This window comes from Propithecus coquereli, unplaced genomic scaffold (assembly GCF_000956105.1).
Source record: "Propithecus coquereli isolate 6110/MARCELLA unplaced genomic scaffold, Pcoq_1.0 Scaffold236, whole genome shotgun sequence".
Classification (NCBI taxonomy): domain Eukaryota; kingdom Metazoa; phylum Chordata; class Mammalia; order Primates; family Indriidae; genus Propithecus; species Propithecus coquereli.
In genome coordinates this window covers 1,720,625-1,741,174 of record NW_012147908.1, presented here as the reverse complement: position 1 = coordinate 1,741,174, position 20,550 = coordinate 1,720,625, and the positions used below count along the sequence as shown (strand labels likewise).

The 20,550-nt window shown below is 43.2% G+C and overlaps 1 protein-coding gene across 1 annotated transcript in view; it reads left to right on the top strand.

Moving 5' to 3' along the window:
• Positions 1-20,550, top strand: part of ARHGAP26 (Rho GTPase activating protein 26) — a 334,209-nt gene that overhangs the window by 246,274 nt on the left and 67,385 nt on the right. The window contains exons 19-20 of the mRNA XM_012645781.1: positions 7,643-7,781; positions 20,377-20,527. Of these exons, the coding sequence (XP_012501235.1) occupies positions 7,643-7,781; positions 20,377-20,527 (290 nt within the window). The remainder of the gene's footprint in view (positions 1-7,642; positions 7,782-20,376; positions 20,528-20,550) is intronic.

Below are 20,550 nucleotides of genomic sequence, written 5' to 3'. Positions count from 1 at the left end.
CAGGATTTATGTGTGTTCATATGACATACACCACATGATTTTTATCAGCATCATGCCTTTTAATGCCTATTAACGTTTGACAAAATAAGTTATAATGATTCCTTTCCCACTCCACCGGCAAGCTTTGGAAGAGGTGGAAGTGTTGGTCTTTGAGCCGTTAATTCGGAAATTCCAAAAGATTAGTGCCCCTTTTTAACATACTTTAACTTTTAATCTCACATGTCAAGGCGAGGAGCTAGCAACCGTGGATGACCCTGCCTAACACTGTTATAAACACCAAGTCCTAAGCAACCTTGTATTCCCAATAAAATGGTCGCGATTTTCAATGTAGTCAGCTTGATTCGAGTTGATCTGGGTCCACCAAACTGCCTTGATATTCTTTTACGAACATGTTGGTGGCACTGAAATCTGTCGCACCAGTGTTGAGCTTTGTGCATAAAATGTACGTCCAGTAATAAAATGCAGTTTATTTGGCATATGACAGGTGTGTGGCAGTTGTATGTTGTTTCTTTGATATTTCAAAGAGTTGTCAATATGCGAAATTATTAATAACGATAAGGCTTACCTGGATGCCTTCCTACGTTGAGATAGTCCCTGGGACTGTGGCCTGCTCAGGAAGCTAATCTTGTCCTATGGTCATGGCTTTTGTAGTTTGTTCATTGATTTTTATTTCTATATTTTGTGTTGCCTTTCTTTCCATTACTTCTTGCATATTCTCCTTTTGCTCCTCTTGTCTTTGTTAGGTTCAGAAGCAAGCTAGATTTACTGGTGTGCTGGGCTGGAATATTTCTGGTCACAGGACTTTTTTCTTTTTTTAGTGGCACGTGCTGTATTTGATACTCTTTATTAATGTAAAAAAGTTGTGTATCTGAACACATATATTTCCCCCAATAAATCCCAGATAAACCAATAATTGAATTGTGAAGCTCCTTTAATGTTGCCCAAATAAGGGCGGTGGTTGTTGTATTTTAATCTATTCATCTTTGTCAGCAAAGAGAACAGGAAATAGAATCTTTCTGCAGATATGGAAAATCACAGTATCCCGTGAATTACCCAGGCCATCTATATATATATATATATACTCTCCGTTACTAAATGTAATTGGTTTCTTTTGAGAGATCTTTAATAAAACTCCCAAACTACTTTCCAAATTGTTGATCCCTCTGCCAAAATGCTGATATCAACAGGACATAGGACTTCCAACTGTCCTTAAAAAACCTCTCTGCAGCTACAGCCTCTGAATTTGGCATCTCAACTGTTACAGTAAGTGAGCCCTGCTAAGACTTGCCTGGCTCTCCAATGCAAAGCTGGGTTTATGGCCTGTCCTGCCCTGCGTGGTCCTCTGCCCCACTGTCTGTCTGGAGAAAGAGCCACCGGTGCATGAGCCGTGCCCAGTAGTCCTAGGCATCCGTTCCTAATGCAGACGCTCCTCAGATTAAACGAGCCAGCCGCATTTTACTTGGGACCCTGATGCCTTTGTGTCTCAAGAAAACGCTGAGTCTCTTTTCTCATGTAAGCCTTCCTGTTTTGCATCGTAATCCCCAGGGCTCTGCTGTTGATTTATTGTCTCAGCGCTACTTTGCAGTTATAGACTAGGATCGCTTCATCATGACCTAATTTTCCTCCCATAAAAATCACAGCACATAATAAAGAGTACACCACACGCATTACAGGGAGACTCCTAGTCCTTTTAGATTGCAGGCACATGTGACAGAGGGGATTGAAAAAGGTGTAAAAATGCATGTGACATGGCTAAGAACAAATTCCACAAGTATCAATGTTGTACGACGTGGAGGGGCCAGTGAAATTTGACTTTTATAGAGAATTCAAAGGAAAAAGAACAGCAAATTCTATCATTGCTGTAAGCAGTTAAGGTCAATGTTTTGCAAAGAACAGTAATTAAATTTACACTGATAAATTAAATCCTCATGTCCCGACTGCAACTAATTCATTGTTGAATCTCCAGTGATTTCCCTTTTTATGCTTTGTATGTCTCCTTGTTTATTGAATACAGTAATGTGTTTTGGACACATTACTGAGTGCCAAACTGTGTTAGGTGTTCCAGTCCTCACCACAGCCCTGGGACTTTTTACAGATGAGGAATCTGAAGGTCAGAGAGTTATATGACTTGCTCAAGGTCACAGAGCTAGTAAGTGACTAAATTCAGATCCATCAGACTCCAAAACTTATGATCTTTCCATTTTGTCTTCTGTCGCATTAATAATAGGTATAAAGACAGTACATGGTTGGATCCAGACAGTCAGGTTGTCTAGGTCCCAGTCCAGCTGTGCTCCTTATCTATGTGACCTTGCACAAATCAGATGATCTCAGTGAGTCTCAGTTTACTCATCTACAAGATGGCAGGGATAATAGTACATCCCTTATAGGGTTACTGTGAGTAAAATAATTCGTATAAATAATCCATGAAAATAACTTAGCATGGGAGGCACCCAATAAATTTTGATTATTTTTATTGTCATTTGTATAATACAACCACCACTTCCTGCCTGCTCTTTGCCAGATACTACGCTAAGCTAAGCATTTTATGTGTATTACCTTCTCAATAGCTCTGCAAGGCAGCTATTAGATCCCCATTTGCACAAAGGAGACAGACTTGGAAGGATTAATTACCTTGCCCAAGATCACTTAGTTAGTAGGTAGCAAAGTCAGGATTTGAACCCAATACTGTAGCTTCCCAGCCTGTTTGCTTTCTACCTGTACAATGACTTTAAACCCCTTTCCTATGTTTTATGTGGTGATAGGGCAATGATGTCAATATCAGTGAATGCGCGGTCAGTGCCGCTGTAGGTGTTGCCTGCTGAGTGAGCAGCAGAAATGGGACTCGGCCTGGGTCGGTCTGACTGCAGAGGCCAAACCACCCCTGACCACTGTCCCACACAGCTTAAGGGGAAACAGTAGCTTGGTATTTATGGGTGTGCTAATTCAACTTAGAAGAGGCTTGAAATTGGGGCTACTTGGAAGGGTTACCCAGAATTATATTTTTATTTTACAATTTTATTCTCCAGTTGCTTCCTGAAGGCTTACGCTCTTCCTAACTTTACATCTCTAAGGCATTCCCGATTAAGTCGGAATTAGTTTGTAAGTTTGGACAGTATTAAACTGGGCACTTGGGGCACAGAATAAATTTCCCCTTTTTGTGTTAATTTGGAAAGTCTCTGTGAAATGAGTAAATTGTTCCAGCCACATGGTAGAGCTCCATAAATCCGTCGCTCATAGGTTACATGAGCTCATGCTTCCATCATTCCGCCTGGTCATTTGTACTGTGATTCTTTGCAGCAGACTGCAGAAAAGTTCATTTGATTATTTTGAAATCATCTCTTCCAAATGAAATAGGATTATAATAACCAACAAAATTAATCTGTGAATAATTCAGATTCTCATCAGAATTCAACTCAAGCTTTTAGCACAGAGGCAAACTCTTGGCCTGGCTAGAAGGTGGCCAGACAATCAACAGCCTTGAAACAGCTTACATGTGTTCAAGTTTCAGAGTTAAATAAACAACAGTGACGTGGGGAATGGTTTCCCAGGCTCCTTAACGAAAGTTTGTGTCGTCTGCTCTGACTTGATCTAGTTTACAAAGGTAGTCCTCTGACTTGATCTAATTTACAGAGGTGCTCTTGCACCTTGGGAAAACATGCCTGATAATAATGATGAGTGTCTGGCACTTTACACTTTGCAGTGTGCTCATGTGCACTTTGTTGCATGTGATCCTGAGAATCAGCCCTATCAGAGCTCTCCAGAAGCCTGAGCCTGACTCACAGGGAGACCCAAAGGACTGGCCTGTGGGATATAGCTCTGACCCACAGTGAAAGTCTTCTAGAGCTGATCCTATCATGCTTGAATAACTTTTAGAGAAAACAGCTGATGAGCAGAGTGAAATTCTCTCTCACATGTTCCCATGTCTCTTCCTGCTCTGCTGTATACAAATACTGTTTTGGAAGCAATTTTTCACGCATCTGTCTAAATCCATGGTCCTTCCTCACAAGCTACTCTTTGTTTCTCCAGCGTTTACTACAGTTCTTAGGAAAAAGTAAATGCTCACATTTTTGTTGACAGTTGAAATGTATGTACCTGGTCTTTGCTCCCGTTGTAGTTGGGCGAGGATCTCCTTCTCAGTAACTCATTAAAAAGAGACATAATTTGGAGGCCAGAGGTAGAGGGTGTTGGGGGGAGTATGAGAACCAGGACCATCACTACCTCTGAATCATTTTCAAGTGTTCTCAGCCAGGGATTGCTGAAGGTGCTGAACTTGAGGCCAGAGGAGGAAGGGTGCTAGGAGACAACATTATTCATTGAAATGCATCCTGTGGGTTTGGGCACCAGCTCTTAGAGTGAAGATTGGCGGGAGAAGACAAGCTGAATAAACAGCTGCTACAGCCCTGGGGCTTCACTCCTGGTCCCTCTCCTGCTTAGCTGTATGGCAGGGCAGGAAATCTCCCAGTGTGAGATGCCATCCAACTGACTATGCTGAGTTGACCTACAGCTTAGAGATGAGTCATGTAAAGCACCTACCATGGTGCCTTGCAGGGGCAAACACTCATACATAAGAGCCATTTAAAGAATGTCAATGGGCTGGGGTACAGTGGCTCATGTCTGTAATCTCAATACTGGGTGGGGCTGAGATGGGGGATTGCTTGAGGCCAGAAGTTCAAGACCAGCCTGGCAACGTAGAGAGACCCCATATAACTACAAAAAAATTTTAAGAATCCTAAATACTTGGAAGGCTGAGGCAGGAGGATCACTTGAGCGCAGAAGTTCAAGGACGTAGTGTAGCACTGCACTCCAGCTGGGCAACAGTGTGAGACCCTGTCTCTAAAAGAAAAAAAAAGTCTGTGATAATGGTACATAGTGAGGTTGTCACCTAGAAGCGACCCAGTAAAGAGGGGAGAAAGCTGCTTAGAGGTTGCAGTCCTTATTCTCAATAACATCCATAACCTTTCTCTTTTCTTCCTGTCGTAGAGATTCAGAAAGAGACTAGAGATGTATAGCCCTGGTAAGCGCGTGTTTAGGGATTCCAGATGTTTTGGAAGCTATTAGTTTTTTTGTTGCCTTTAAGTCTCCTTTTCTTCTAACTCCCTCGCCCCAGTTGAACTCAGCTAACGTGTAGTGATTCAGTTTATCTTGTTGAAAATTTTCAGTCCCCTACGGAAAATATGATAATGCTGTTTTCAGGACAGCTGTGCTTAGGAGCGAGACTGACTTAACCAGCTGGCTGGCATCGTTGGAGCCCGAGGACCTGCCAACCCATGGAGAGCAGCTGTTTGGGCTGAAATTCTTTTAATTCTTATGACTTTGCTTCCTACATATCAGCTTCTGAGTCCTGCTCTTAAATGCATCCATAAAAGGAGAGACGACAATGAGAAAAGTCCTGATGTGTCCATAGGTGAAGGTGGCCCTAGACATACCAGAGACTTTTAGGAAAGAGAAAATCCAGAAGGAGGCTAACTTCAAAGAGTAAGAGATGATAATGAATGTATCCATAAATTTTTATTTCTCAATATAGTGGGAGTGTTATGCAGCCATTAAGAATCATATTTAAAATTTTTCTAATGAATGGGGAAATGCTACAATATGATGTTAGATGAAATATGTAGGATAAAAATCTCAATAGAGAATAAAATTTCAATTATGGAAAAGTGAATTTTAACATTAAATGACATAATTCATACAAAGCATTTAACCCTGAGGCTGGTGTGGCAAGAACTCAGGAAATCGTAGGTATTGGAATGCAAACTCTCTAAGGGCAGGGAATATGTTTGCCTCCTTCACTGTTAGACCCTGAGTGCCTAGTATAAAGTAGACGCTCCGAAGGTCTTTGTTGATTGAGTGAATATTATTGTTATTTTTTTTTTTTTTTATTTCAGCAAATTATGGGTGTACATATGTTTAGGTTACGTGTGTTGCCCTTGGTTCCCCCCCCCCCGCCGAAGTCCGTGTTTCAAATATGTCCATCCTTCGGGTAGTGCGCATTGCACTCCTTGTGTATACAAATACCCGTCCCCTCCTCCCTCCTCCCCCCTCCTCCCTCCCCCCTCCTCCCACCGCCCTCCCCCTTCCCCAGCATCCAATAGATGTTGTTCTGATATGTGCATTTATGTGTTGATTAGTTAATACCAATTTGATGGTGAGTACAAATGGGATCCAGCAATAGCACTATTAGGCATCTACCCAAAAGAGCACAAAACATTCTGCGATAAGGACATCTGCACCCGAATGTTTATGGCAGCACAATTCACTATTGCAAGAATGTGGAAACAACCCAAGTGCCCGTCAATCCATGAGTGGATTATCAAAATTTGGTATATGTTCACAATGGAATATTACTCAATCATAAGAAATGACAGTGATCTAGCACCTCTTACACTTTCCTGGATTAAACTTAAGCCCATTATCCAAAGTGGAGCACCACAAGAGCAGCAGAAGGGGACCCATTCGTACTCACCATCAAATTGGTATTAACTAATCAACACATAAATGCACATATCAGAACAACAGTTATTGTATGCATTTTAAAAGGAATCTGGGGAAAAAGCCTGTGTTGTCATCTGTAACACACATCATATCTATGATTGTGACAACTTAACCTCTCTGTGCCTCGGTTCTTCATCACAAAATGCTGAGGGACATCATCTGTTGCTCAGGGTTGCCGAGAACTGAGAGCAAAGTCTGCAGTCGGGTGGCCGCTGTAATCATGGTAAACGCCATGTCGGTGTTAGCATCTGATTATTAAAGTCTGCCATACTTTGCTCTGTAGAAAAAAGAATTGTCGTGATTTTTGTCTGTCATTTTCTTCTCATATTTTACCATGGACTTTCAAAAAAAAGTAATAATAAAAGCTCCTTCCCTTCCAAAAAAAAAAAGCTCATAAAGAAATTAAACTTAAATGCAGTGGTTATCTCTACATAACACTTATTCATTGAAGTAGAATTGGAAGAGTTTTTTGCTTTCTTCTTGAGACTTTTCTACATTTTCCAAATTGTCTTTAGTGCATATATATGTTACTTTTATCATCAAGGGGAAAAAAAAACCTTCCCCCTTCCCCCCTTAAAAAAAGAAAAAGCTCAGCATTACAGGTAACAGAGCTGCTCAACTAAAAAGGATGCTCCAGCTGAGGACAATCGAAGAGGAAGGGGAAAGGGTGCCCTGCCCCAGGCCAGCTTTGGAATGTTATTAAGTGGGTGTCCCATAGTGTAAGGAGGTTGTGGAGCAGTTGTTAAGAACTTGGTAATAGAACCAACGAAGAAAGGTAAAGGAATGTTGATTCCTTGGTTCTGGACAAAGGTGGTCAAAAAACTTTAAGTGCTGTTAACAGTGGCTTATATTGAGCACAGCTGATTTCCATTTGCCCTGGAAAGAACAACAAAAAGATGATCAGTGGAAATTATAGCAGGAGAGGTTAGAAATGGAAGTGAATGATTATCAAACTCTTAGATAAATTTCCAAAGGACGTTTAATGCTAGTTCCTAGAAATGTTTAAAATGAAGTCTTAGCGCATGCTGGTGGTCCTCTCAGATCTTTTCTTGCTGCTTCCTAGATACTGCCGAGCTCTCACTGGTTCAGGCCTGTGCTTTCCTCCCAATTCTCAGACGTGAATAACCTTGTTGTGAAATTCTGTTTGCAGATATTTAACACCGTGCCTGATGCGCCTCTCACCAATGCCCAGCTGCACTTGTCTCGGAAGAAGAGCAGCGACTCCAAGCCCCCGTCCTGCAGCGAGAGACCCCTGACGCTGTTCCACGCTGTGCAGTCAACAGAGAAACGTGAGTCCCTGCTGCGTGCTGTTTGGGGACATCCTGTGCCACCTGCCACTGCTCGGGGTGGACACCTCTGGCTTCTGTGTGCTGCTGGCCTTTTGTGTCCTTGAAGACTGTATCATTGAGCCCTCCCAGGTTCCTTTGCTGAGTAACCCTAATAGGACAGGAATTCGCACTGCTGAGAATGAAAGGCAGCGGCTGCCCCTGAGGACTGTCTTTCCAGATCTCCTGTGGGCAAACAGCTGAGCCTCTTTTCCTTTCGCTACACAAGAGCTGGGCTCAGGCATGGCTTCTTCCCCCCCCACCTTTGTTAGCAACTCCCATAAAACCAGGGTCCCTTCCTTCTCCCGTCTGTAATGAGATGCGTGTTAGCGTGAGTCACGCACCCTGCTAGGCTGTGGCGCTGTGAGGGCACAGCTTTGTTGTGCGCCACTTTTCCTCTGCCTCTGGCAGAGCCCAGGATGGCGTGGGGGAGGGTCGCTACCCAAAAACATGTGAAATCAATTAACGAATTAGAGACCAATACCTTCCGTGTTCCAAATAGCAGAGTGTTATCACCACGATTGTATCAAATCTGTTTTTCATCTCAGGATTTCTGACTTCTTTGCAGTGATCAGGTACTGGGCCCTAAAATATAGTCTCATTTTAGCCTCTATAATAAAGTCATGTGGTATAACATGGGCGTGAAGGCCTCAAGCTCTGCCTGAAATCAGTCCATCGTGGGTTCTTGTATCAGCGCTACGATGTAGGCAAAGCTTTACCTCTCTCAGCCTCAGTTTGCTCATCTGTAAAATAGTGATAATAGTGCCCACCTCATAGGGAAGTTTTGAGAATTAAATGAAATTATGCATTTTGGCATCTGGCACAAGGCCTAGAACGTGGCAAGGGCCGATAACTAAGAGCTGCTGCTTCCATGATGAGCTACTGTTTAATCACAGGAAGATCCCAAGGCTGGTTTATTCACACAGCCGATGTGTACACAACGCCTGCAGGGACCGGGAATATGAACATGGGGCCTTGCCTTTACGGAGCTCAAAACTGAGTAAGGGAAGTAGACAAGTGAATGCAAAACGGTAAGTGAGCAGCAGAGCTGCTCTCGCAGAGACAGGTGTTGCTGGGAGAGGCCGTGGGATGTAGTGGGTAGAAGCACATACTCTGGTTCCTGGGTGTGAATTCTGCCTCAGTTGCTCACCAGCCATGACGTGGGAAGTTATTTAACATCTCAGGACCCCAGGTTCCTCTTCTGGAAAATAGGGGTGATGCTTTCTACTACATGGGGTTGTCATGAGGATTAAAGCACTTCATATGGCGTCAGGTGCAGAATACGTGTTCAGGACTGTGGGGTGGTGTGGCGGTGGTATCATCATCATTATTAATTATTATTATTACTAGTCTCTACCAGGTACAGTAAAGGCACAGAACAGGACAGTGACCTACTCTGCCTAGAGAAGGAGAGGTGCCGTATCTGGATTAGCATTTTTCTCTTTCTTTGTTGCAAAGAAAAAAAGGTGTTGTTTTTTTTTTAATCCTCTCATATTTCTAAAGAAACGGCCTTCCTTGTCATAACTCCTGAAAACAAATCTTCTCCATCCCTAAAACATCACTGCACTTAAAGATGTCGTAGAACACCACAATGTGGCTGCACCTTGGTACATTTCACATCATCTGGGTTGTTTCAGATATTTCGCTTTTATACATAAAGCCGCTAGTAACACACTCGGAGCTAAATCGCTCCTATTCATTTCGTTTCTTTATGATAAATGCCTAGAAGAATTTTTAGGCCAGCAGATAGTCACAATTTCAGGGCTCTGACCTTATAGCGGAATTGGCTTTCCTTCTCACAGTAGCGTGTGTTCCTCTTAAATATCTGCTGGGTTCATTCTCACCATGGTCTACACGTGGCCTGGGCCCCTCCAGTTGTACCAGGGAACACTTGGAACAGGACTGGCCTCTCTCACACCTGCCTAACGAACGAGGCATCGGGCTAGGGGTGATGTGCTTCTCAGGTTTCCAGGAGAGCCACGCTCACCTAATGTTTTGTACGAAGCAATGTACAGTACAGATGGGGAGAGGCCAGACAGTACTGGTAAATTCTCCTAAGCTTAAAATACTGCTGAGTTTGTGGTTAGACAGAAGCAGAAGCAGCTTTGGAGGAGGCCTTAAAGCATGCGCTGGGAACACACAAGAAGGAAGATGGAGATTAGGAGAAAATCAACTAGATCTTTGCCTGAGATTAATTTTATCACACGAGGCAAAGGATGAGAGTTAAGGATGTGTGAAAGCGGACCTGCCCCAGCCACAGAACAAGCTGTTGTGTCCCCGTCTACAGACAATGGACAGAGGACACAAAACAGGAAGACAGCGAACGATAGAACTTTCCTCGTCCTGTTAGGACTGGAGTGTATGGGTGTGCTCAGATATTTGTAAGGGACTTAGCTTTCCCCCCTTTCTTAGCAAATGCACTTTTTAACTGAAAAGTCTCTGTGTATATTACTTTGTTTGGGAAAGAATTTTTTTTCTGGGAAACTAGAACGCTATTGAAGCTGGCATGGAAAGAACCACAGGAGGGGTGGGAGGATTGGATGCCATGAAGAAGACTGGGCCAGAAACTGGAAGGTTCTGCTGGTACTGCCTCCAGCCAGGTTGTAATCCAGCCACTCATCACAGGTGGCTGGATGAGCAGGTGACGATGCACACACAGTTCACCTGCCCTATATCTGGCCTGTGGACAAAGACAGGAAACTCTACCTTTGTCAAAGTACTTGCCGAGTTTACTCTTTGGAGTTAAAGTACAGGTAACAATTATGCAAGTAATTTGTGAAAAAATTGTGTATTTCCATATAATGATGTTCTTCTGTTCAAGGCCTCTTTACATGGGTGCCTCAGAGTTTCCCAAACTTTAGTCATGTCTGTACACCTTCACTCCCTGTCTTGGCATGTGCCACCACACCTGGCTAATTTTTCTGTTTTTTGTAGACACACGGGGTCTTGCTCTTGCTTAGGCTGGTCTCAAACTCTTGGCCTCAGGCAATCCTCCTGCCTCCGCCTCCCAAAATGTTAGGATTACAGGCATGAACCACCACCCAGCCCAGCCTTAATACATTTCTTTAAGTTGATCTTAAAGCAACTCACTTCTTTACCTGGCATCATCCTGATACAGAAAATCTCTAAAAACATGAATTTGGTGGTATCACTGGATTATTCCCTAATATACATTAAAATAGATATGTAAGATTAAAAATGTTCATCCGCATCCCACTTTAGTATTATCTTGTGTAGCCCCTGTGGAATGTGTGCCACAGTTTGGAATCCACAGACCTGGCTTTTCATTTTGACTGACTGCACTCCTTCCTCCTGCATACACACACTCAAGTTCCCTTTGTCCACTGAACTAGAACTGGGTTCAGATATTGTCAGTGGTCTGTTTATATCACTGTGGACACTCGCTGCTCATCTGTCAACTTCATGCTATACACTTCCAGTTCATTGTGACACCGGTCCAGGTTTGATGTGACCTTACCTTTCTTCAGGTTCTTGCCACAGAGCAGATGCCCCGTTAGAGGGATGGCACCGTGTAGGCACAAATACACAAGTACCTCTCCTCTACCGTCATACTCGCCCAATGATGGTGTTCAGAGCCTCATTTCTTCTTATTTGTCTGTCTGCCTGATCTCTTTTGAGTTCAGTTATTCTCCTTTCTCCTCATTGAGGTACTCGCAGGTTAATATTTTCTCAGCATGCCGTTGGGCAGCCCTCTCTTCAGTCCACATTTGAGATGCTTAGTGGGGCTGAAGTTTGCAGAGTAGCTCTCTTGGGTGCTTCCCCTTGAGAGATTCTAGTTGTTCGTTGTTGGCGTACATTTTCCTCCCACCTCTCTGCAGTGCCCCTACTAGGAGCAGAAGTGGGAGCCCGTTCTTTTCTCTCAGAGGTGAATCCTGGCCTCAGATTGTCATTTGTCTCCTCCTTCCTGGAGAGGAAGCTCCTGAGGGTCACCTTGGGATCTCCATAGGCTCAGGCCTCTGTCTTAGCACCTGCACTCGAGGCTCATGGAAATATCTAGCATGTTAGATGATGCTCATAGATGCATGTCTTATTTTCGAGGAGTTTTTCCTTCTGTGTGGGTAGAGCAGTTGTGTGCCCAGGCAGCTACATGTGACTCTCCCACTGTAATCTGTGAGTATTAGCGGAGTCTTCTCTGGGTGCCTTTTTCCTTTTCCCTAAGATAAAGCTGTCTTTCTGATGCCAGTGGTCTCCTCCCAGCATGAAGAACCGGGTGGTTCTCATGCTGTGTGCTGGGTAGCCACTTAGGTCACTTCCAAGGTAGCACGTGGCTCCTGGTGGCATAGGTAGTGTGCGGTGGGAGTGGGGCTAGGAATGAAATTGGAGTAGCCTTTGAGATTAAAACTTTGTGGACAAGAGCAAAGGGAATGAGGGGGAAACACAGGCTTTCAGAAGCGTCATAACAACAAATGCAAACCATCAGGAAGCCACTGAATATTTTAGTGAGGAGGGGACTAGTTGTCTGCAGCTAGTCAAGGAATGTTTTCTTTAAGGGGGAATTTTGAGATAGATGTTAAAAGAAATGAGGATCTCAGTCTGGCCCAAAGGATAGGAAGTGAGTTCTGGGATGCCTAACAGAGAGCATCTTTCTGTAAGTAGCAGGGGTACCTCTTGTGTGGAAAGATAAGATCTCAGACTGAAACCAGAAGACATTTTCCCATAGAAATAGATTTGTTTATGTATGTTTAACCTATATGACTATATAACTTATCAAGTGGTTTCGCATGCTGGGCACTGCGCATGGCAACATCTTGTTTAATCTTTAAACTCTTAGGACACAGGTACTGTTTCTGTTTTCCAGTTGGAAGGAAATAAAACTTATATTGAATAATGTACACTCAGGGTCACACGGCAGCAAAGCAGATTTGAACGCAGTCATCCTACCCCAAAGCCACTCATGATTCCAGAACCACTCGTGATTCTGCTCTCCAGTTGCAACTTGTGGGAAAGTTCCAGAGGGGATGTGACTCTGTTTGGGTGGCTGTTGGGCAAACCCATCCTTATTTCCAAATGACCCTGGAGTTTGAACTTCCATGAAGCTGGGGGATCTGTCTGGAAAGAGCTGAGGGGCTGGGGTGGAAGGATAAATGGATGCATTTGGTAAAGAACTTGGAGGCCAAACTAGATTTGAACATCATTTAATAACAATAAAAATAATTATAGCCCAACTAATGTGCCAGGCAGCCTGCTCAGCTCTTTGTTATCTCTTGTCATCCCCACAATCGATAATAATCCTGTGAGGTAGGTTCTCACTATCCACATTTCACAGACATGTAAACTGAGGCTAGGGAGGATAAGCAAATGGCAGAGGGAGGATTCGTTCCCAGGTGGTCTTCCTTCCCTATGCCGTACTATCTCCAGAAGGATGCTTTTGTCAGTTCTCGAGCTACGGAAGTGAAAACCTTGCCAGACTGAGTTACAGGAGCAATAAAAGCCATCTGTCCCAGCTTCCAGGGCTGCCATGGGGGCAGTTGAACCATACTGAGTGGTTCATCAATACGCATGCTGGCAGGCTGCCGCCACATGACAGCCTCTCCTCCACATCCAGCACCACTGTGTGGAGAGTGGTAGTGCTCAGTGGCAGCTTTGATACACTGGGCCAAGGCACTCTCATTCGCGATCACCTCCCAACAGATGGAATGAGGTTTTTCAACTGTGCTGCCAGATGAATGGAAGCAAAGGAGATTACTGTTTCATCTCCGAGTTCCCACACGGATGCATCAGCCAGCAGAAACCGGACTAGTACATCTAGCTGAAAGGGACTGACACACAAGTTGCACTCTTTCTGGACGACTATAGAAGGTGGAGCCAGAAGGCTTGGCAGGAACCAACAACAAGGTCTTGTACCTCGTAGATTTCTTCCAAGAGGTTGCAAGGTGACATTTATGACTTATTTTGTCCCAAATCTTTAGTATTTATACCAAGATGTTGAAAGGCACTTCTTGGATCAGTGACTCGTGGAATTGAGTGTACATTAGAATCTTGTTAGGAGCTTGTTAACAATACAGCTGCTTGGTCTCCTCCCCAGGACATTCAGAGTCAGGAGGTCTTGGCTGGAGCTCAGGCATCTGCATTTTTAAAGCACCCTGGTGATGCCGATGCTAACTCAATTTAGAGACGCACTAGCGGAGAAAGGTGGGGACTGTCAGGGTTGCTTGTCTTCTGTCATTACCAGAACATCCCTTTGACTCCCCCGGGGGGCTTGGAGCAGCCTGGCGTGGTGGTTGAAAGCAGAGGCTCTGCGATCCAGCCGAGTTGTTTTAAAGCCATCTCTATCACCTACCACTCTGAGACCCGGAGTACATTGCTTTCCTTCTCTGAGCCTCCATCTTCTCATCTGTAAAATCGATCACTAATAATAGCTTCCTTGGAGGGTCATTGCCGTGATTAAGTGAGCCAGTGCATGTCAGGTACTTGACAATGGGCCTGGAACATAGTAAGCACCTAATAAATATTAGCTACAATCGTGATGATTATCATCAGGCTATGGTTTTACCTTACAACTGACTAAGGAAATATCCCCCGGCCCCCTTTGGAGCCTGCAGATTCCAAAAGGGAGGCCCATCGTGAAGGAAATGCAGAGCCGCCCCGGCCCCCGGAGAGAGCCTGTTTGATGCTCGAGCGCAAATCCATCAGCAGCCTAGGACACATTGTATGGTGTTAGTGGAGGCGGGGGCAGGAGTGGATTCTTAGGCTTTGTTTTACATGGATCATGTTAACTGGCTGCTGGGATCATAGCTCTGATTAATTTTTTTCATTCAGTTAATTCATCCTGGACCTTCTCCCAGACAAGCCCAGTGAGAGGTTGAGAATTCAGCTTGTATTAATATATTTCTCATGTGTGTCTTCCTTGTTGAAAAATAACTGGGAATTCATACCATGCAAAGGCTTACATATGCCTTTCTCTGAGCAGTCAAAGCTTTAGCATGTGCCTTTTCTCAGGTTGCCTCTGCAGATCCTGGGTGCTCTGGACACGCCTGTCTGCTTTGGCAGACGACATGTTTATTCACATGGATTCCTATTGTCACACAGGCCACAGAAGGTGTAATGTGGCTCTGGGCTTAATTATGTTCGTTACTATGTGTGACTGAAAACCGCATAGATGATGTGACCATTAAAAAATGATGCCGTGGAAAGCTAATGACAAGAAAAAAGTTCAAGATCATTAAATGGAAAAAGCATATTATAATTATAGGGTCACGCATTTGGTGTTATCACTAAGTGAACAAAGCAGATAATGCAACGTTAAGTATGATGTGATCCCGCTTGGTTAAAAGAAAAAAGTGTATGTGTGTGTATATGTGTACATATTTCCATGCATAGCAAAACAACTGGCCATTTACACACCGAAATTAATACAGCCGGAGGGTGGCTCATACGGGATGTTTGCCTGCTTGTGCTTTTCTGTACTTTCTAGATTAGAGAGAAATGCACATTTATTATGTATTGACCTATTTTTAAGTTAGTAAAAACAAAATTCCCTAATTGTACATTCCATTTACTATCTGAAACCCATTTTGCAGTGAGTCATGGTATAAAAATAAGTAAATATATAGTTTCCTTGTTTGTGATGAGCAAGAAAGTAAGCGATATGCCGAGTCCCTCAGATACTGGGCAATCGCAGGTTAACAGGAAAGGAAAAGTTAGTTCTCAGGTAGAAAAGAGGGCTATGTCGAAAGTCGTAGAGTGACCATTAAACTTGGATCATTCAACCCCCGATGCAACCGTTAATTAAAGGCTCGTCCCTACCTTGTGGTTTCTGAAATGGTGTTGTTTTAAGGCCAGGCTTCCCCACTGTGCCTCCACCGTCTCATTCCTGTGAATCAGTTCCACCCTGGGCCAGCCACGATGACTTCCCCATTCTCTTTTTGTCTCGTGAAATCCAGTTTTATTGGCATTTTTTCCCCTTTGCAAAGAAAAGCGTTATTATGGGTGCCCTTGGGAAAGAATAAGGCAGTCCACACAGGACCAAAATCAGAGGTGGTTTTGCTGACGACAACCTGCCAAAAGTTTTAATATCTCACACCGTGTACTGTGATCAAAACAACGGATCGACCATGTTTTTCACTTATCAACTCACTGTGTAGTTCATCACTGCCCAAACTGCTTTTTAAGATTATTTTTTTAAAACGTTACCCAAGCTGTTTTTATATGCCCGAGCACATTACCCAAACTGCTTTTAAGATTATTTTTATCACAGGGACTGAGACTGGGTCAGCATGAAACCAGACCACCTGAGACTTAGGTATGGCTTGGCATGCCACTATTATCAGTAGCAAAAGCTACAAGAAAAAAAAAAAAAATTGCTCCAGAAAGTCTGATTCCAAGTTTCCCATGTACTTGGGTGTTTCCCAGAGATGGTAAATTCAGAAATTGCTGTGCACGCATCATTTTTTATTGCAAAATTCATTAAGCTGTCGTGCTATTATCATCCTATCTTGTCAAGATGATATATCACAGACTTCATTGCAAAACTTTGACAAGCAGGAGAGAGTACACCTCTCTCCTGACCATAGCACAGGAAAGCCTCTGGGTATTTTGCTTTTGCCTTCCTCTTTTTTATAGAAAGCTCTGTGTCTTTGCAAGACTTCCATCCGTCTGGCAACTCCCTTTTCTCCCTGCTTGATCATGTGGAGAGAGAGTTCCCTCCTTTTGGCTCTGCGAGGCACCCGGAGCTGCTGTTAAAGAGCAGTCCTCTTCCCTGTTCTTTTGCCCTCTAGTCTTCCGCATCATGGAAAGTTGGGATGTTAGCCTGTGTTCTGACAGACTTCCACACACGCTGGGAAACCTTTCCCAGCACCAACTTCAAGATCTGTGTTTCCTATTTACCCTCCAGCTCTGTGTATTCAGTGGGCCAGACATGTCCGGGCCTGCCAAGACATGTGGATTTGGCTTGGCTCTGCATGTGCCTTCCTGGCCTCGCCTCTGGGTTCTGTGATAAACAGAGATCCTGCCTCCCGCGTGTGGTGGGGTTGCCATTAGAGTGAGTCGGAGTCTCTTCGTAAATATGGAAAGTGAAGTAGCTTAGCTCCCAGATTTCCATGGCAACCCCCAGAACAAGTACAATATCACCAAAATTGTTCTGCGGCTTTCCTCTTTTAGTTGCAGTGATTGGGTTGCATGCTCATGTTTTTCCACTCCTGATTTGTACAAAAAATAAAAACTCTGCTCACTGTCATCAGTGCTTTGGTTTCAAGGACGTTAATGGTCCCCTGTCTGAAGCACCTGAAAAATTCAGTCCCACATAACTGTGTCTTTCTGTTCCAGCAGATTAAATTTTTGATTGTGTATTATTCCCTTATATTTATTATTCATCTCATAACCATTCATGGAGCTTTCGTATAAATGATCCATAGGCTGGGCACCAGGAATGTATGGCTAACACGGACCTCACAAGTCACTTTAACGGATGCCGCGTGGCCAGACAACATGGCCCTGCCCTTGCGTAATTGCGTCCTTAAGTACCAAGTCCACATCCAGTTTGTCATTCCTTGTAGAACGTGTGTTCGTGAAAGCGTTACCAATGCATATTTACAGTTGGGGGGGGATTTATTTTATTTTATCATTTCCTTGTTTCTGGGCACTTCTTTCTGTGGGTAATACGAAGAGAGATTCTTGTTGTTGACAAACAGGTTTGAGGAAGGCAAGCATTCTCACTGACCTCAGCCGGTTTAGGAATACTCCTTAGTTGTAGGCATTCTTTCTCTTTTTGTCATTTAATGGTTCTCTCTGATCTGTTGTCTTGACTCATAACTGATTGTTTTTCGTTCGAAGCCCACTAGTCTATAATTTTTTCCCTACAGCAACGTAATTGCCATCAGCCCTTCTTATACCTTCTGATGAGGATACCAGAGCTGGATTGAATCATCAGTGACTCAGGGAAGTCCAGCTCTGTTCTTTGAAAGATGTGATTAATTTTTATTTTAAAAGAAACAAAAAGTCTGCTGGGCTGCCTATTCTCATGCCTTTCTGTCAGGAGCAGGTACTCATTTGCCCACCTGACAAAAAAAAAATCCTGTTGTAAGTGACATTACTGAATCATTTTCTCTTCATTTTTTAATTTATTCCAAATGCTTTAGAATTTGTCCTGGTATAGTTTGCCATAACCACTAAAACATTTGATTTGCTGTTGATTCTATTCTTCATTCTTTCTCTGCTTTCTCTGAAATAATTCTCACTTTCCTACTCACGCTCAGGAAAGATTGTCAGCATTTCAGCTTAGATCTTCCACCTAGAAGTTCTCAGTCTCATTACCTGCCGTGTGCAGATAATGAGACTTATTTTGTAGTCAAGCAGTACCAGGTTTCTGGATTTCCTTGTCATGTGGCCCAGTGAGGGAAACCAATAGTCTGCCTCTCTGGATGCATATTTGGCTATCTTGTCTGCAAAACTATGAACCTTATAAATTTTTTATACTCCCCTTACCTAATGGATAGCAAGGGAGAAAAAGAATGTCCTGGTAATGTTTTAGAAAGACCGATACACTTTTAGCAAGGTATTGTTTTTAGTTTGTAGAATCACAACCCTTTCATGGACAAGTAAATATAATCACAGGAGAAATATGACCTATAGTTAAACTCTTCTATTTCCTAAGAATTCAGAGCATCATGTCATGCAGACTTGGTCCTTCAAACTTCTCAAACTGGAGTTAATAAAACTGTTTCTCTCTCCTCCCATGTGATGCAGGAAATGTCTCCAGTTTAAGCCCAGAGAGTCGTCTTCACTCCCCTTCTTCGTATGTTGGTCTTGGGCTCTTCATAATCTTGCAGAAATCTTTGTATGAATATTTCGTGAAAAGGAAAATTTTACTTACAGTGATTCATACTGATAAATGGCATATCCATTCTCTCAATGATCCCCTACTTATGTAATTTTCGTGTTGTTTTTCTTCCTGATAGCAAGTTCCCATTTACAGCCCCTGTTAGTCCTCCTACATCTTGGCTCAATGTAACTCTTTTGGTTTCTCTTTCTTTGTTGTTGTCTTACTCTGAAACTTAAGCTCTTAAAGTATGAGCAGTTCTAAATCTAAGGCATCAATTTAATAATCTACTTTTTTCAAAGTCTGCTTATGGTTCAGGACTCTCCCAATAACCCACAGAGTTTTTAAATCTCCCATGGACTTTATCCAGAGCATTAAGAATTTGCTAAGATATGTGGGGGTGTTGAGGGCTTGTGTGTGTATTTAATGCAAGCATCACATTAAATAACATCATTTCATAAGCATACTTTATTTTTACAGACATGACTAGTGCAAAGGGGAAAGTATTTTTATGACATCACCTCCTTTATTGCCTAAAGAGACCTGAGTTCAAATGTTGACCTCTAAATTATCATGCCAGTGATTCTAGTCTGTTCTCTTAGGAATATAGTATACCTCTAGCTCATTTCAAAAAGATCCAGTGAGGATTAACCCAGAAACGATATGTAAGTGAATTAATTGCCAAAAACATCAGTTTATTTCAACAGGGTGTACCTGCAATGAATGGGGGATGAGAACGACTTTTCAAGCCTGTATTATTTTGCTACAGCAGTGGTGCCCGTGCCATTTAGCTCAATCATCCCCCAGAATGTTTTTTTCAATGCATGGTTCCAAGTTTTTAAAGATGGGGAGAAACAGAAAGTTCTTTGAGCAATATTCTAAAGTTTACAAAATACATTCCTGCACATGATCCCACTTGATCCCCATGCGAGCTCCGCAAGCTGTGCAAGGCAGTTCTCGTTCTCCCATTTTATAGATTCCTTAACCAGGAATCCCAGACCAAGTAGAAATTGCCTGAGGCCACACAGCCAGTCAGGGGTGGAGCCTTGAAGAGAATTCAGGTTTCTCGGTAATATTCTCCAAGCATGAACACGACTGCTTGGCCTGTGGACTGGGTTCTTTTTGTTTGTTTGTGTATATACAGACTACTTTGCAGCCTATTACAGATCTATTCATCACAGAATTAATTTGAAGTTAAACATCAACTGCATGGAGCTAGAGGCAACGCAGAAGGATGTGTCTAGGGGAGGGGGTCAGGAATTTAGACTGGCTGAGTCCTAAGGAAGTTGATGGCCACATAGTAGATATTCTGTGGTGAGGGGCCAAGTAGTTGGAGGCAGGATATGGCCTGATCAGTTAGGATAATATTAGAGGCAGGAGATTTAGAATAAAAAATGAGAGTCACAGAAGCCAAGAGGATCTGGTTGAATGCCAGGGGTCTATGAAGGTTGTTCTGTGTTCTTGCTGGTCAAAAGAAGACACAATTTATGGTGCTATGGTAGGGCCACTCTTAGGAGAAATCCCGGCTTAGATTGAAGACGAGGTATATCCTGCTACGAGGAGGAGGGGATTTTGCTCTGAAGTTTCAAGTCAGCTATTCCCCCTTGACTCTTCCTTTCCCACTTTTAATTCTCACCCTTTCCTTTGTCCTTTCTTGAGCTTCATTGGGATCAGAGCTCTCAATTTAATCTCATTTTTGTACATTTTTGTGCATGTAAGAACAGACCGTCTCTATGCAATAATACTAATATGTGGCTTTTGGCCTTTCCCTCTCACCCCCAGAGGAACAAAGGAACAGCATCATCAACTCCAGTTTGGAATCTGTCTCATCAAACCCAAACAGCATCCTTAATTCCAGCAGCAGCTTACAGCCCAACATGAACTCCAGTGATCCAGACCTGGATGTGGTCAAACCCACCCGGCCCAACTCACTGTAAGTATGATGTCCAGCGGCCC